Source organism: Gambusia affinis, linkage group LG05, assembly GCF_019740435.1.
Source record: "Gambusia affinis linkage group LG05, SWU_Gaff_1.0, whole genome shotgun sequence".
In the NCBI taxonomy this organism is placed as follows: Eukaryota; Metazoa; Chordata; class Actinopteri; order Cyprinodontiformes; family Poeciliidae; genus Gambusia; species Gambusia affinis.
In genome coordinates this window covers 28730587-28745837 of record NC_057872.1, presented here as the reverse complement: position 1 = coordinate 28745837, position 15251 = coordinate 28730587, and the positions used below count along the sequence as shown (strand labels likewise).

The 15251-nt window shown below is 40.6% G+C and overlaps 1 protein-coding gene across 3 annotated transcripts in view; it reads left to right on the top strand.

The window, feature by feature from the left end:
* Positions 1–489: 489 nt before the first annotated feature.
* The window catches only part of vars1 (valyl-tRNA synthetase 1), a 19445-nt gene continuing 4683 nt past the window's right edge, over positions 490–15251 (top strand). Inside the window, exons 1-26 of one of the 3 annotated variants that reach the window (XM_044117014.1) lie at positions 490–574; positions 1034–1394; positions 1910–2053; positions 2135–2330; positions 2432–2547; positions 2670–2745; positions 3274–3374; positions 3457–3584; positions 5109–5273; positions 5355–5556; positions 6538–6646; positions 6733–6912; positions 7021–7145; positions 7276–7379; positions 7461–7619; positions 9154–9244; positions 9346–9451; positions 9582–9652; positions 9871–9996; positions 10074–10178; positions 11960–12107; positions 12273–12400; positions 12532–12687; positions 13473–13697; positions 13823–13934; positions 14278–14453. In XM_044117014.1, coding sequence (XP_043972949.1) covers positions 1038–1394; positions 1910–2053; positions 2135–2330; positions 2432–2547; positions 2670–2745; positions 3274–3374; positions 3457–3584; positions 5109–5273; positions 5355–5556; positions 6538–6646; positions 6733–6912; positions 7021–7145; positions 7276–7379; positions 7461–7619; positions 9154–9244; positions 9346–9451; positions 9582–9652; positions 9871–9996; positions 10074–10178; positions 11960–12107; positions 12273–12400; positions 12532–12687; positions 13473–13697; positions 13823–13934; positions 14278–14453 — 3606 coding nt within the window. In that variant the 5' untranslated portion in view covers positions 490–574; positions 1034–1037. Of the gene's footprint in view, positions 683–1033; positions 1395–1909; positions 2054–2134; positions 2331–2431; positions 2548–2669; positions 2746–3273; positions 3375–3456; positions 3585–5108; positions 5274–5354; positions 5557–6537; positions 6647–6732; positions 6913–7020; positions 7146–7275; positions 7380–7460; positions 7620–9153; positions 9245–9345; positions 9452–9581; positions 9653–9870; positions 9997–10073; positions 10179–11959; positions 12108–12272; positions 12401–12531; positions 12688–13472; positions 13698–13822; positions 13935–14277; positions 14454–15251 lie in introns of all 3 variants that reach the window. The other 2 variants (XM_044117012.1, XM_044117013.1) reach the window with 2 other exon arrangements.

The window sequence follows — 15251 nt, the reverse complement described above, 5'->3', positions numbered from 1 at the left end:
AGCACCTGTAAAGTTAAATAAAGGATAATGCTTGCTTACAATCCTTGCATGTTCTATTTTGTTAGTTATTTGTTTTTATCATTTATACATAAAATCTCAGTTATTACATTCAAAATCCATACATTTATATATTAACAGCTGCTTAGTCCTCGTAGGGGTGCAAGGTGTCATTGGATGAGAAGGGGAGCATAACCTGGACAGGTCACCAGTGCAGCATAGAGACATTAAATACGAATAGTGTTGCCAGCTAAACCTAACACGCATATTTTAGACGATATATATATATATATATATATATATATATATATATATATATATATATATATATATATATATATATATATATATATATATATATATATATATAAAGCATATATATATATTTATAAATATACATCATAAATATAAATATATATATATATAAAACAAATATATATATATATATATATAAAAAGAAAATATATTACCGGGAGTTGTTGTTACGTTGCATCAGATGGCGCATGCGCAGAAGACCAAGTGGACTCATGTGGTTGTGTGTATGCTAACTAAGCCGAAGTCTCTCTGCTCCATTCAAACAAAGGTATGGACTGGTTTTCTTTCAGCGCTTTTTCTCACAGAAAGCGCTGCAGCTTTGCTTAAAGACAGCGAGTTTGAAGCTGCAGCAGTGCGGACAAAACCCAGAGTAAGACTAAAAAAGTGGAGCTTTACTTTGACAGAGAAGCTAAGGCTAACTTAGCCTGCCTGGCAGGACTTCAGAGTTGACAGGTGGTGACAGAGATCAGCTTTTAAATCTAATAAAACAGAACGTATAGGGTGCTAAAATCACCATGTTTTCCAGCTGACAACGGGAGCAATATTGTATTTAACCCATATTTTTAAAAAGTAGTAAATTTGAAACTTATTACCGGCTTTACCAGTATTTTTCTTTAGACTGGATAAACCAGATTGTTGCTGCTCAGCTCTGATACGTTTACAGGAAATGTTTGTGTGATTCAGTGTTGTGCCAAACTCCCGTTCCTCCCGTGTCTCCTTCAGAGATGGCCACCCTCTACGTGTCCCCTCACCCCGATGACTTCAGGAGTCTGCTGGCTCTCATCGCTGCTGAGTTTTGTCCATCATCTCGTCCTCGGATCATCTCGGAGGATCCGCCAGCTTCCCTGAATGCCCGCTCCAGACCCGCCCTGGCCCTAACCGCTGCCGGGGACGGGGACTCTGTCCTGAGCGGGGCCAGTGCTGTGGCATGGTACCTGGCCTTTCAGGGAAAGAGGGCAGGAGTGGATTCAAAGCAACAGAGCCAAGTGTGGCAGTGGCTCAGCTTTGCAGACAACGAGCTCACCCCCGTTTCCTGTGCCGTGGTCTTCCCTCTGATGGGAGTGATGGGCGTAGATAAAAAGGTAAGCAAAGGCTTGTTGTGAATTTAGATGCAGTACTCTTTCCTCTTTAATATTTGATGTTATAAGGGCGCTGTGGCTGAAAATCCTATCACGATGTAAGCGTTTAATGTCAGTCAATATCAATAATTATTTTTTTGTTTCAAATTTCTGAAATGCAGCCAACTGGTGGTGTGACCTTTCCTCTTGAGCTGCTGTTCAGTTTCTTCTTTCTCTCCACACTGTTGTTTATTTTGAAGCAGTTATGAGGCACAGTGGCAAAACCTGCCACTGCTGTTGTTTGAAAGCCATGCATCAGTTTCCTTTCACTTTTTTGTGGAAGAAGCTTCTATTGCTCATTAAAGTGAGTAGCCAATGCTCACCGTTATGGTAGTGATGAGAAAAAACGTGGAGCTGCAAAAAAAATATTGAAGTCTCACTTGTACTCTCAATGGAGTACAATTTTTTGTGTAATCTATCCACCTCTGATGAGATTAGATTGTCTAAATTCTCTTCTTTAACTCTTTACTAATTTTCAGCTGCAGCAGAGTTCGCGGGCAGAACTCATGCGGGTTCTAAAGGTTCTGGATCAGGCCTTGGCACCAAGAACGTACCTGGTGGGAGAGAGCCTCACTCTGGCTGACATGGCCGTTGCTACAGCTATTCTTCTGCCATTCAAATATGTACGTATGCGGCGCTACCCTATGATAAATGCTTCTCCCTGCTTGGTCTTTTTCTACTTTAGTATAATGTTTCATCTTCAGGCGTTGGAGCCTTCAGACAGGAAGGCAGTGACCAACGTGACCAGATGGTTCACAACCTGCATCAACCAGCCTCAGTTCCTGAAGGTGCTGGGAGAGATCGCTCTTTGTGAGAAAGTGGGACCAGTAACAGCAACACAGAATGCTGCTGGAAAAGCTGAAAATGTCGCTGTGGAGTCCAACAATTCTTCTACTAATGGTAAACCGAGTCCTCCACAGGCATTCGAAAATATTAGAGGAATATTTTGAGATTTGCAGCAATGTTTATCTCTGAATTCCCTTATTAATTTTCACTTGCAGGTCCACCAAAGACGGAGGCGCAGCTGAAAAAAGAAGCAAAGAAGAGAGAAAAATTGGAAAAGTTTCAACAGAAGAAGGAAATGGAGGCAAAGAAAAAGACACAACCTGCAGCAGAGGTACAGAAAATTAATAATATTTGAAAGAGTGTCTTTGTAATTTCAAAAAGCGTCAAAATGTACATTACACAGTTGACTTGATAAATGCTTTGTGTTTGGTCCTTGCTGCTTTCGTCTTCCAGAAAAAGGCAAAACCTGAAAAGAAAGAGCTTGGAGTGATTACATACGACATTCCTACAAACCCTGGAGATAAAAAAGGTAGTTTGAACATCGCAGTTCTGGTTATTCTTCATCTTTTTAAGTTTTATTTGACACATTGAAAAACTGAAATGCATCATAGCTACAAGACTATCCTGCTTGCACTGAAATACAATCAGGAACACAGAAGAGTTGAGACCAAACTTCATTAATTGTTCTGAGTATTTGTCTTGCAGTAGGAGTTGGTGACCATCCTGGAAATTAAGTTTTACTTTCTCACAACCCGCAACAAGAACACAAAACGCTTTCCTTCAATAATCATTTTGTGTGTTATAAATTTGTACACAAAACCCTTTTTAAAATTTACATTAAATTCTCCTAGCAAGATGCAGGGAGTCCATGCTTTTTACTCTATCAAATTGCCATTGAATATATTCCGATAAAATTTTCATTACATGGGCTGTCATGAGTTATCTTGATGATCCTGACATGTTGTTCCTCTCTGTTTTGCAGGACTAATGATTATTTTCACCACATGATGTGAATTGTTTAGAGAGTTTAAAGTTTCTCTGTGACCTCTGGTTTTAGACGTCATCAGTGCGCTTCCTGACTCGTACAGCCCTCAGTACGTGGAGGCTGCCTGGTATCCATGGTGGGAGAAGCAGGGCTTTTTCAAACCTGAGTTTGGTGTAAGTGTGTCCCTCTTCTTTGTTTATGCCAACTCTGGATCAGAACATTTAATCAATAACTCTAATCTCCTACATTTTATAGAGGAAGAGCATCAGTGAGCCGAACCCTCGTGGCATCTTCATGATGTGCATCCCTCCTCCAAACGTGACCGGATCTCTTCACCTGGGTCACGCTCTCACCAACGCCATTCAGGATTGTTTGACCAGATGGTAATTTATACTTCACTGCCTTGTAATTGGAAATATCAAAGCAGTGTTTCATTGAAATTGTGAATTTTAAAGGGCACCAATTCTGCAAGAATCACACTTTGCATGATTTTGTACTTCTATTTCGGTTTCTACTGGTTCTAAAAACATCCGAAACCCTTGAAAAAACACCCTGCTGTTGTTTTGGCAAGAAGTTCATGTTTTTAGGTGTTTGGAAAATGAGATGTTTCAAAAACCTTCTGGTTGTGCGGTTACAAATCAGCAGACAATTCCCATCCCAGTAAAGCCCAGCCCGTTACCTAGCAAACCAAATGGAGTTCCAACACATTTGGTCAGCTGGTTTTACCGCTATATGCGCTTTGCAATGGCTGCTGGAAAACACAAGTGTTTATTGTCTTGCCATTCAGAAACCACTTATTGGTTGTACAGGAGGCTCTACGTTTGATTGATTGATTGCTTTTATTTAAATTACCAGTGGTCCCCAGCCCACATGGGCTTTTAAGATAATCCACATGCAAAACCTACCAAACAAAATGGCTGCAGAAATACCATCCATCCATCCATTTTCTTTACACCCTTCTTCCCTAAATGGGGTCGGGAGGGTTGCTGGTTCCTCTCCAGCTGCGTCCCGGGCGAGAGGCGGGGTTCACCCTGGACAGGTCGCCAGTCTGTCGCAGGGCAACACAAAGACATACAAGACAAACAACCATTCACACACACACTCACACCTAGGGAGAATTTAGAGAAACCAATTAACTTGACAGTCATGTTTTTGGACTGTGGGAGGAAGCTGGAGAACCCGGAGAGAACCCACCATGCACAGGGAGAACATGCAAACTCCATGCTGCAGAAATACCATTACATCTTTAAATCTTTAAACTCAACCATCATAGAGCACTTAGGGGTCTTTTTTCAAGCTTTACAGACAAAAGTACATCCAAGAAAATCTTAAATCAGAATACGGAGGACAGTAATGGACAAAATGCTGCTCATCTTAAGCCACATTAAGGTCACACATACACCGACTCTCTCCTCAATAAGGAAACCTTTATACCTACTTTATGTCACAAAGGCGCCGCTGCTTTCGAGATAATTTAGCTTTCCATAGGGCCCAGTACTGTACTTGTCCTTAAGCTAAATATAATTTCTCAATTTTATTTTCCCATAGATGTTTTCATTGTTCTTTAATGTAATTTAAATGTACATATTTTTGAAGAATTTAAATTGCACTACAGTCTGAAATGTATTTTAAATTAATTTATTCTTTTCAAAGATACATGATTGTATAACTTTGCATCTGTTTGCAGCCATTTTCTCATACGAGTGAAAACGTTGAATTGGGGGCGTGGCCAGCAGGAGCTTACTTGGATTTAAAGTGACAAGACGCCCTAAAAATAGGCAAAACTGGGCAGAAAGCTCACTGAGACATCAGGAACATGTTTAGTATATAGACGTATCCTAACCTGTTCAAGGAAGCGTAAGAGGTCACCTTTAGAGTTGTAGTGAGCTGATGAGGTTCTTCTTTAGGCACAGAATGCGGGGGGAAACCACACTGTGGAACCCGGGCTGTGACCACGCCGGCATCGCAACGCAAGTGGTGGTGGAGAAGAAGCTGATGAGAGAGAAAGGTCTGAGCCGCCACGATCTGGGCAGGGAGAACTTCATCCAGGAAGTTTGGAAATGGAAGAATGAGTGAGTCTATATGCCAGCTGAAAGTTGATGCAAAACGACTTTTAATAAAGAGGTAATGAAAATGAACTTTCTCCTCTGAAGGAAGGGAGACCGTATTTACCACCAGCTGAAGAAGCTGGGCTCCTCTCTGGACTGGGACAGGGCGTGCTTCACCATGGACCAGAAACTGTCCTACGCAGTGCAGGAGGCCTTCATCCGCATGCATGACGAAGGAGTGATTTACAGGAGCAAGAGGCTCGTCAACTGGTCCTGCACACTGAACTCAGCCATCTCTGACATAGAGGTCAGTTTGAACCTGTCCTCATTTCTCCTTGCTTTAAACTGCTTGTGATGTTGGCATATACCGCCTGAAAAGTTAAATAACCTTTTTATTTTTCCATTCCGTTCCAGCATTATCTATAAAACATTTTAAATACAATGCAGTTGACCAAAGTGTTGTATGCCTTAACAAAAACTAAAAACGCAGCAAATACATTAATAGTAACTGTAAAAACCACCAATTCAAACTGAATTCAAAATAATCTTTAAGAGAAGACTTAAAATCATGAATAGTTTTTTTTCTTTTTTAAGAAAGGAGTGTTATTCACCATATATTCAAAATGTCAAAAGGATTTTGTACGTTTGCTGTATTAAAAGAAAAGCTTCTAGTTCTCAAATTCTTTTAGGCTCAGTTGAACTAATTTATTCTCAGCTATGAGAACATAATTCAGGTCACCTTTTTTTAAAATGCTTGTTATATTTAGGAGAGTTCAATAAATTAGAAAAGTGATGATTTGGGTGCAGCAAAGTCGACTTTTCAGTAAAAGTCTCTGGATAAACTTGGTTCTACTCATTATAAAAGTTTGGTCATAAAAATACTTTGTCAAATTAAACATTTTCCATTCTAAGAAAATCATGTCAGTAATAATTTTACCTTGAGTAGTAAAAAAAAGTCTCATGAACAAATTTGTATGATTCTTAACCTCAAATGATTAACTGTGTTTGAAACTAATTTAATTGAACTCAATTTTAAACACTTGGAGATCTTGTGCACCTTATTCTAGTTTAAAAACTAATTGAAGTTGTGTGAAAGAGCGACTCCAATCCACCATTAGAAGTTATGCTGACCTTCATGCCTGCGATGAGTGGCTGAGTGGATGTAAATTTATTACTAGAGGTATAAATGTGCAGATGGAGACAAAATGAAACCTGATTCCAGCCCATCCTCTGTCGGCTCTGTTCACGATGTTCTTTCCTCAATAAACCTTTAATATTTGTCTTCCAGGTGGATAAAAAGGAGCTCGGTGGCAGAACTCTGCTCCCTGTGCCTGGCTACAGGGAGAAAGTAGAGTTTGGGGTCTTGGTGTCCTTCGCTTACAAGGTGGATGGATCAGGTATACACAGTGGAGCAGAACAGACGATTTTAGCGAAGACGCCGTGTCCCACCATCTGTAAATTCCCTGAACTTGATGTTCCTCAGATGAGGAAGTGATCGTGGCCACGACCCGTATCGAGACGATGTTGGGAGACACGGCGGTGGCCGTCCACCCGGCTGACCCCAGGTACCAGCATCTGAAGGGAAAAGCCGTCCTGCATCCCTTTTGCGAGCGCAAGATGCCGATAGTCTTTGACGACTTTGTGGACATGAATTTTGGAACAGGTAAGTTTTTGTCACAGGGAAAAGAGAAGAAGTAATCACAAAGTTGTTGAGCCGGACCTTGTGGCTCATTACAGTTGTCCTTTTTGTCCCTCTCCACCTTTCGTTCAGGTGCTGTCAAAATCACCCCCGCTCACGACCATAACGACTACGAGGTCGGAGAGAGACACAATCTGGCCTTCATCAACATCTTGGATGAAAATGGGCTGCTCATTAACGTGCCTCCTCCCTTCCTGGTATAGTGTCTCATTAGCTGTGTTCCTCCTGCAGCGAGGGCATTTTCTTTGTGACACTTAGCCAGCCTGGCTCAGGGAAGCCATTTTGACTCAGACTTTCTCATTTTCACCTCCTCTGTCTGTCCCAAAGGGCATGAAGCGATTCGAGGCCAGAACAGCCGTTCTGCAGGCACTGAAGGACAGAGGCCAGTTTAAAGAGATCAAAGACAACCCCATGGTTGTGCCCGTCTGCAGGTAGAGCGCAGACTATTTTAAAGATTTATGTCTCCCATTTAGGAGGATTTCCTAACCTCTGGCCTTTCTCCTCTCAATCAGCCGTTCAAAGGACATCGTGGAGCCGCTGCTGAAGCCTCAGTGGTACGTCAACTGCAGAGAAATGGGCAAACAGGCTGCAGACGTCGTGAGGGAAGGGAAGCTCAAGATCATCCCCGATCACCACCTGAAGACGTGGTTCAACTGGATGGACAACATCAGGTAGATCTGTTATTTACAAGACCAATCAGCTGAAAGGGAGAAAATCTTGTCAAGATTCGTACCTGCAGGTTCAAACCAAGGTCATTATAAAACTGTCAAAACGGAGCATTAACCGAAATAAGTAAAAATTGTAATTAGTGGGAAAAAACTCTTAATTTACTGGAACTGTATTGTGTGTTTATAAAACTAACTAAAAAATACTGAAATTATTGATATAATCTTTGTTTTTTGTTGATGAATCTATTTATTAGCCTTTGAACTGATGAGAAATTGATTTATCTTTTTTTCTCCCCCACATAAGCAGTTTACATTAGCTGTCAGCAAATTGCGGCACTCTAAACTCCTGGCAGCACTTATGTTAGTCTTAAGTCTGCAAAATGGTGTTGGGATAAAAAGCAATAATTATTTATTTATTTTTTATTTGTATTTTCTGTAGAGTTTTCATTACCCAATTGATGTGTACATAATCACAATACAATATTTTGACCTAACATCTGATCAAAATATGAAAAAAACTAAAACTACCACTATAACTAGTAAAACCTAACCTAATAAAACTAGCAAACACATTATAAAAATAATTAAAACTAACTAAATCAGACAAAAAGTCACAAAGAAATAAAACTAAACTATTGAAAAACCCAAAACTGCTATAACTCAAACTCACACATAAACAAAAGAAGTAAAGTTTTACCTGTAGATTTTTGCTTTGTATCTGTAACAAAAAACTAAAATTGTAGCTTGTGTGTTTATTTTTTACAAACACAGATTATTATCTATTGATGCACAAAGATAAAATTCTCAGCCATTATTCTTTTACAAGGTTACAGAAGTCAGTTCACAACAACATATTGTGATTTGCAAGTGGAAAATACCCAAGACCGGGATTTGTGCTCAAACTGGTTTGGCAGGAGAGGATTTGCCTCAGATTTTAATTTTGGAAACTCTTGGAACAAAACAGAAACCTGCAGTCTGTTGTTATGGAACAACCAGATCTCTGTTTGACGACGCTTGATTATTAAAGATTTTATGTTTACGAGAAGAATTTAGCAAATGTAGCTTCAGCCTGCTGTGTCAAACTCATCTTCATTTTGGGCCACATCATGATCAAGAATGTCTTTAAAGGTCCATTTGTGGCAGAATGTGTTGGTAAAACTACCTCTTAGTTTTACCAAGAGGTAAAACAAATGCACCAAGCTGCATTTGGTGAGAACGTCTTGACATTAAACATGTTTTCACCTTTATCTAATTTGCCACAAAACAAATACGTTTAAAAAACCACAGCTGTTATCTTTAAGATTCTACTTTTACAGTCCAGAGGGCCACATAAAATCTTGAGTTTGACACATGTGACTTAAACAATTTGTAATTTTTTGGATTCACTAAATCTGGAAAAGTTTGTAACTATGAAACAGAAAATTTGCGCAAAACTTTGCTTCTTTTTTTCAGGAGCAATTTCTCACAAATTGTCGACATCTTGTTTCAAAAATCCATAATTTAAGAGCCGTTTTAAATTCTCCTCCATTTTTTGTAGAGACTGGTGTATCTCCCGGCAGCTGTGGTGGGGTCACCGTATTCCTGCCTATTTCGTCACCGTAAATGATCCCGCTGTGAAACCCGGCGAGGTAAACTGACATCTATCGCTTGTTTCTGCTGTGGAGGGTTTTAGATGACAAAAGCGATTTGCATCAGTATTGCTCATATCTTGCGTTTTTTTAATCTCCAGGACATGGATGGTCATTACTGGGTGAGTGGCAGATCAGAGGAGGAGGCCAAAGAAAAAGCAGCAAAACGCTTCAATGTGTCTGTGGATAAAATTTCCCTCCGGCAGGGTGAGATTTATTCATTTAGCTTGTTCAGTACCTCGGTTATCCGGTCTGCAACCACGCAGATTCATTTAATTAAATCAATTTAACCAACGATTTGAGCAGATGAGCAAACCTTCTTCTGCTTGTGTTTCAGACGAGGATGTTCTGGACACTTGGTTCTCGTCTGGCATTTTCCCCTTCTCTATTTTTGGATGGCCTAACGAGGTAAGACTCGTCTGACTCGCTGCCGATGCAAATGCCACATAGGCTGCAGTCTCCTCCGCAGTAGATAAGGGGCTGTAAAGCAGAGCTTATAAACCGGGAGCGCCTTCACCTCGATTCTGAGTTTACCTGTAACTTTTATGAAGATAATAAACGGGTTCATGTCCACTTCATGAACCGCTCGTAAAATGTGACTTTGAGAGTGTGTCCTCATGGTTCAGACCCAGGACCTGAACGTGTTCTACCCCGGCACCCTACTGGAGACGGGTCATGACATCCTGTTCTTCTGGGTCGCCCGCATGGTGATGATGGGCCTGAAACTGACGGGCAAGTTGCCCTTTAAAGAGGTGAGGCCGGCCGACCTTTAGCGACCTTCAGCAGGAGGACGATCAGCCTGAATGATGATGGCGTCACTCCTCAACAGGTTTATCTGCATGCCGTGGTGCGGGACGCTCATGGGAGGAAGATGAGCAAATCCCTCGGGAACGTCATCGACCCGCTGGACGTCATCACCGGGATTTCCCTGGAGGTAACGGAGTCGCTACTGACGTTACCCATAATGCTTCAGGAATCCTTCTCTATGAGGTTTCGACTTAAAGGGATGGGTCATCCATCACCAGACGAGGAAGATTAAAAAAATAAATAATTATAGAAAATATACATTCATAGCAGATCATGTGGACGTCCATCCGTCTGTCCATTAAATATGGTATTTATGTTATAGAAATTGGCTGAAAAGGACTGGGAACTCTGGAAAATTGAGTCTGGAGTTTTGTCTGTTAAAAAAAACATAGAGATCCCTCAGACACAAACACAGAGAATAAACTCCTTGTCTTTGTCTCCCAGTTGGGTTTTTTATTTTTACTTGTTCACAACAAGCTCCTTGGCCCCCTGAAGCCCATATTCTTATAAAAAGTTTTATTAACCACCTCCTTCTGCTTCCAACAAGCTTTTATTGAAGCCATCAATCTCTCCTGCAGTTATTCAGTCAGCTGGAGCAGAACTGTCCTCTAGGGGGCACTGTTTCACTTGCAGTAAACTGAGCTTTACCTTTTATGATGTTTTAACTTATGAAAGGCTTACTCATTCAGGTCAGGGAAGCAGCGGGTATTGAAAAGTTTTCCACATTATTTTGTTTGCAATTTTCACAACACCCTAGAAACATCCGAGTGTGAATCATTCCCTTTGAACAGAGGTTGGTATTTAGGTTTGCATTTTGGGATTATTACTGTATTTTCCACAAATTAGAACTCCTCATCCTAAAATACACAACTGGAGCAAAAAAAAAAAAAAGTCACACTAATATTTCCTTAAACCGCCTTCAGCTTTGATTGTAGCGCGTTTTCACTCAACGTTTGTTACCATCCAGTGCTGTTGTTGAAGCAGACAGGAGGCATCACTTCACCTGCCTCTCTTCTTACTGTGACGCGCCCGTCACTCTGGAAGAGGGTAAATCTGGACTCATCAGACTTTAAAGTCATTCTTAGAGTTTTCCACACAACAGTGGACCTCTGTACAATCTCCTCTTCAGTTCAGCCTTATCAGTGGAGAAACATTGTTGATGTTACCATTATAAAATAGCTTACAATTAAGTTTTGGCAAAGCTCAATGTGATTTTCACAGTAGGCGGAGCGTTGTTGTTAACAGCTGCTGAAAGTAACTAAAACGTTACTTTTAGTGTAACTTAGTTACTTTCCAAATCAAGTAGTTAGTAATCTAACTAAGTTACTTTTTCAAGGAGTAATCAGTAGTCCGATTAAAGTTACATTTTCAAAGTAACTATGCCATCACTGCTGTCCTTACAGTTTTCATGCACTGCTCTCAACCCAGTTTTACTTTCTGTTTCCTCTGCTTGATGGCAATTATTTGATGATTCTTAGACAAACCAAAATCTTTTCCTTGACCAGTAAAATACATTAAAATTAGTTGCTGCAATGCGGCAAAATGCGATAAAAGATGCTTTTACTTTTTTTAAGCAGTTTTTCTGGTTTGCAGAAATGTAAAAAAAACATTATTTCAGTTTTAGAATTTATAAAAGATTAGTTACTTAAAAAGAGATTTAAAAATCTGTGAGTTATTTGTGTGTTTATCTGCAGCTTTGCAGTAACTCAAGTGCTAACCCTAGTGTTTAAAGGTGCCAGTTAAATAGAAAAATATTCAAATATTACTTTTTAAATCTAGATTTTTATCTGTCACAAGTAAAGAATGAAATCTGGGAAACATTTTTCAATTTGCTGTTTAGCATTTCCAGACCCAGAGCCCCTGAAATTGGATTTATATTATTAAAATTTGTTACTCCTCTTCTTGTAGGGTCTTCATGCCCAGCTGACGGACAGTAACTTGGATCCTGTGGAGGTGGAGAAGGCGAAGCAAGGCCAGAAGTCAGACTATCCAAACGGCATCCCAGAGTGTGGGACAGATGCTCTCCGGTTCGCATTGTGCGCCTACACCAGCCAAGGTGAAATCCCTCACAGAGTCTCTTATTCTCCCTTTGACGCCCACCCAGTTTGTCATAAAAACCAAAAAATAAATACATGAACATCACTGCTGTTAGAATAGGTGGATACATTTCTAAAATCCTGCACTACTAAATCATCATGTGCGTCTTTTTTTCTTCTCCCAGGGAGGGACATCAACCTGGATGTCAACCGTATCCTGGGGTACCGTCACTTCTGCAACAAACTGTGGAACGCTGTGAAGTTTGCAATGAAAACACTTGGAGACAACTTTGTTCCCTCAGAAAAAGCCCAGGTGAGAGCATGAGACAAAGCGGAGACAGGTGGCAGGAGATGAATGCAAATAAGTTTTATTGTTTATTACTGCAGTAGATCTTCGGTGTTGTTTATTTGCATTTTTACATGCTAAACGGTGCATCTGTTCAGCTGTCTGGAGAGGAGAGCGTGGCAGACAGGTGGATCCTGTCCAGACTGAGTGCGGCTGTGGCTCTGAGTGACGACGGCTTCAAGGCCTACGATTTCCCAGCCATCACCACCGCCGTCTACAACTTCTGGCTCTATGAGCTCTGTGACGTCTACCTGGTAAGAGCCACTACTTTTAGTTTATGTCAGAAAAGATAGTAAAAATGTGTAGAAAGTGTTGAAATATATCCAACTTTTGCAGCAGTGGCATTAGGCTGGGCAATGAGGCTTAAAAATAAAATTTCCAAGTTTTTTTGTCCACAAGCGATTACAGTTTTTAAAACAAATGACAGAAATGTCTTCAAATAGTAGCTTTTATTTCATTTATCCCTTCTGTGAGTTGTACGACAGAATATCAGGGCCAGGATTTGAGAAATTTTGCTTAATTTGAAAATGTAGTGATTAAAATGCAATTTTGTCAGAAAACGTTTCTTAAAATTAAGACAAAAAAAATCAGATCAGTTCGGTCCATGTAGTTCTTTTACGAAAGACACACAACTTTCTTCAGTTTAAACAAGATTAGTGTCAGAAATGAACATTTTTGCAGAATAAACCTGGACTTAAGTCTACCATTTATAATTTTTAAGATTTAAAAAAGCTTTTCAGAGATCACCCTGCACTCCACAGATGAACAAAATCAAATGAAACTGATACCAATTAATAGTGCTGGTTTATGCAGCTAAAATAATTTTGTAGCACAGATGATTATCGACACCAAATTAGTTTGATTTTGTAAATGTGGGAGAGGTTGTTGACCTTTGACTTTTTAAAGTGAGAGCAGCACAAATGAAAACGTTTGCTGCTCAAACATTTGACACAAATTTCATTTGATTTGAAGGTGATGACTCTGCCAGAACGAGCTGGGTGGATGCATTATGGGTCATAACAAACCCTTTGTATTGCAGGAAAGTGTGAAGCCGGTGTTCATTAAAGCAGATGAAGACAGCGCCACCCAGAGGCAAGCTGAAGTATGCAGGCAGACCCTTTACACCTGTTTGGACGTGGGTTTGCGGCTTCTTTCCCCCTTGATGCCGTTCGTCACTGAGGAACTCTACCAGAGGTTACCTCGACGGAAACCTCAGACTGATCCACCCAGCATCTGCGTCACGTCCTACCCAGACACCACAGAGGTAAAACACAGAGCTACTAGAAGGAATTAAGTTAATCTCAACTTTAGATTATGCAGTTTGTTTGCTAGGAATTTGATTCTCTTTGCTTTTTGAGCCAAAGTGTTCCTGTAATGCCCGTCTCGTAGTTTTGCTGGAACAGCGAAGAGGTCGACCGCGACATGGAGTTCATCATGACGGTGGTCAAGACGATCCGATCTCTGAGGGCCGACTACAACCTGACAAAAACCAGAGCCGACTGTAAGAAAGCAGAGACTCTTAGAACTTCTTTTTATTCACATTTACTTTCACTTTTTATCCACAATCTCTTTTGTTGGTTTTTTGGAAGCATGCTGGGTGGCTCTCTCAGCCTCTGCTGACATGAATAGAAGTGGTGGGAAGTAATTGCATAGTTCAAGTACCGCACTTAAATAAAGTTGAGGCACTTAGCACTTTTACTTCTAGATGATATATTCCTTTATTTCTCTCACTCCCACACATTTTTAACACAAATGTAGCTTAAATTTTAAGTGCATATTGCTGCACTAAAGCTAAACCCAATGTTTCTTGCTGTCCAAAATCTGCCCTGTGTTTCATCTTCTAGGCTACCTGCAGTGCATTGATGCTGCAACCGTGTCTCTGCTGCAGAAATACAGCCTGCAGATTCAGACCTTGTCTTACTCTCAGGCCGTCATCCCTCTGACAGCCGACCAGCCGGTCCCAGAAGGCTGCGCTGTGGCTATCGCTTCTGACAGATGTACTGTCAACCTCATGCTCAAGGTGAGAGCCCAATAATCTGACTCCTCCTTTGTGCTGGAATTGGGTTAAAGCGCTTGGATTTTTAAGTGCTTTAATTTGCTCCAAATTGAGACCGCAGAGACGTCACTGTGATCCGAGTCGGTGCATTTAAAGGCAGCCCTAATGTCGAATTTGTAAATAGGTTTGACAGAGTAGACGGTGGGTTTGAAAAACCTGCAGAGCTGTGTTAAGATGCCAGGTTTTTGTGATGTAAGACATAAGGAGAAGGTGAATTTCCGGCGCTTTTTCTGCCTTTCCTGGGTATAAAACCGTCCAACAGAAAATACAAGGAAGGGAAACATGAAGATAATCGATTCCATAAAATCCATTCCTGTCGGCCTCTCGACAGCCGACCAGACCGGTTTTCTTCTAGTCTTTTTTTATTAATTTTGAAGGGATGATCGTATCATCTCTACTTGATGACAGTCTGCTCTGTGTTGCACAAGATCTCCAGCCTGGGAAATTATTTTTTAACCGTCTCTGGACTGATTCCTGTGCCAGTGAGATTCCTCTGGTGGTTTCTGTTCAGATTGTGGCTTTTGTTGGGAAATGTAAATATTGTAACAATCTTCCTAGAGCAGCAGGTGTGACTGACTAATGCTTAGCTTGAGTTTGAATGTGATCATTGAGGGATAAGCAAAGTAATGCAGCCACATTATTTTGTTTCTTTCTTTTTTACCTCTCGCGTCAAACTAAAGGCCTGGGGGCCAAATCTGGCCCCCCATATAGAGACACAAAACCTTTTTTAATCTGTATCCTGCAAAATTACAAAATAAAAAA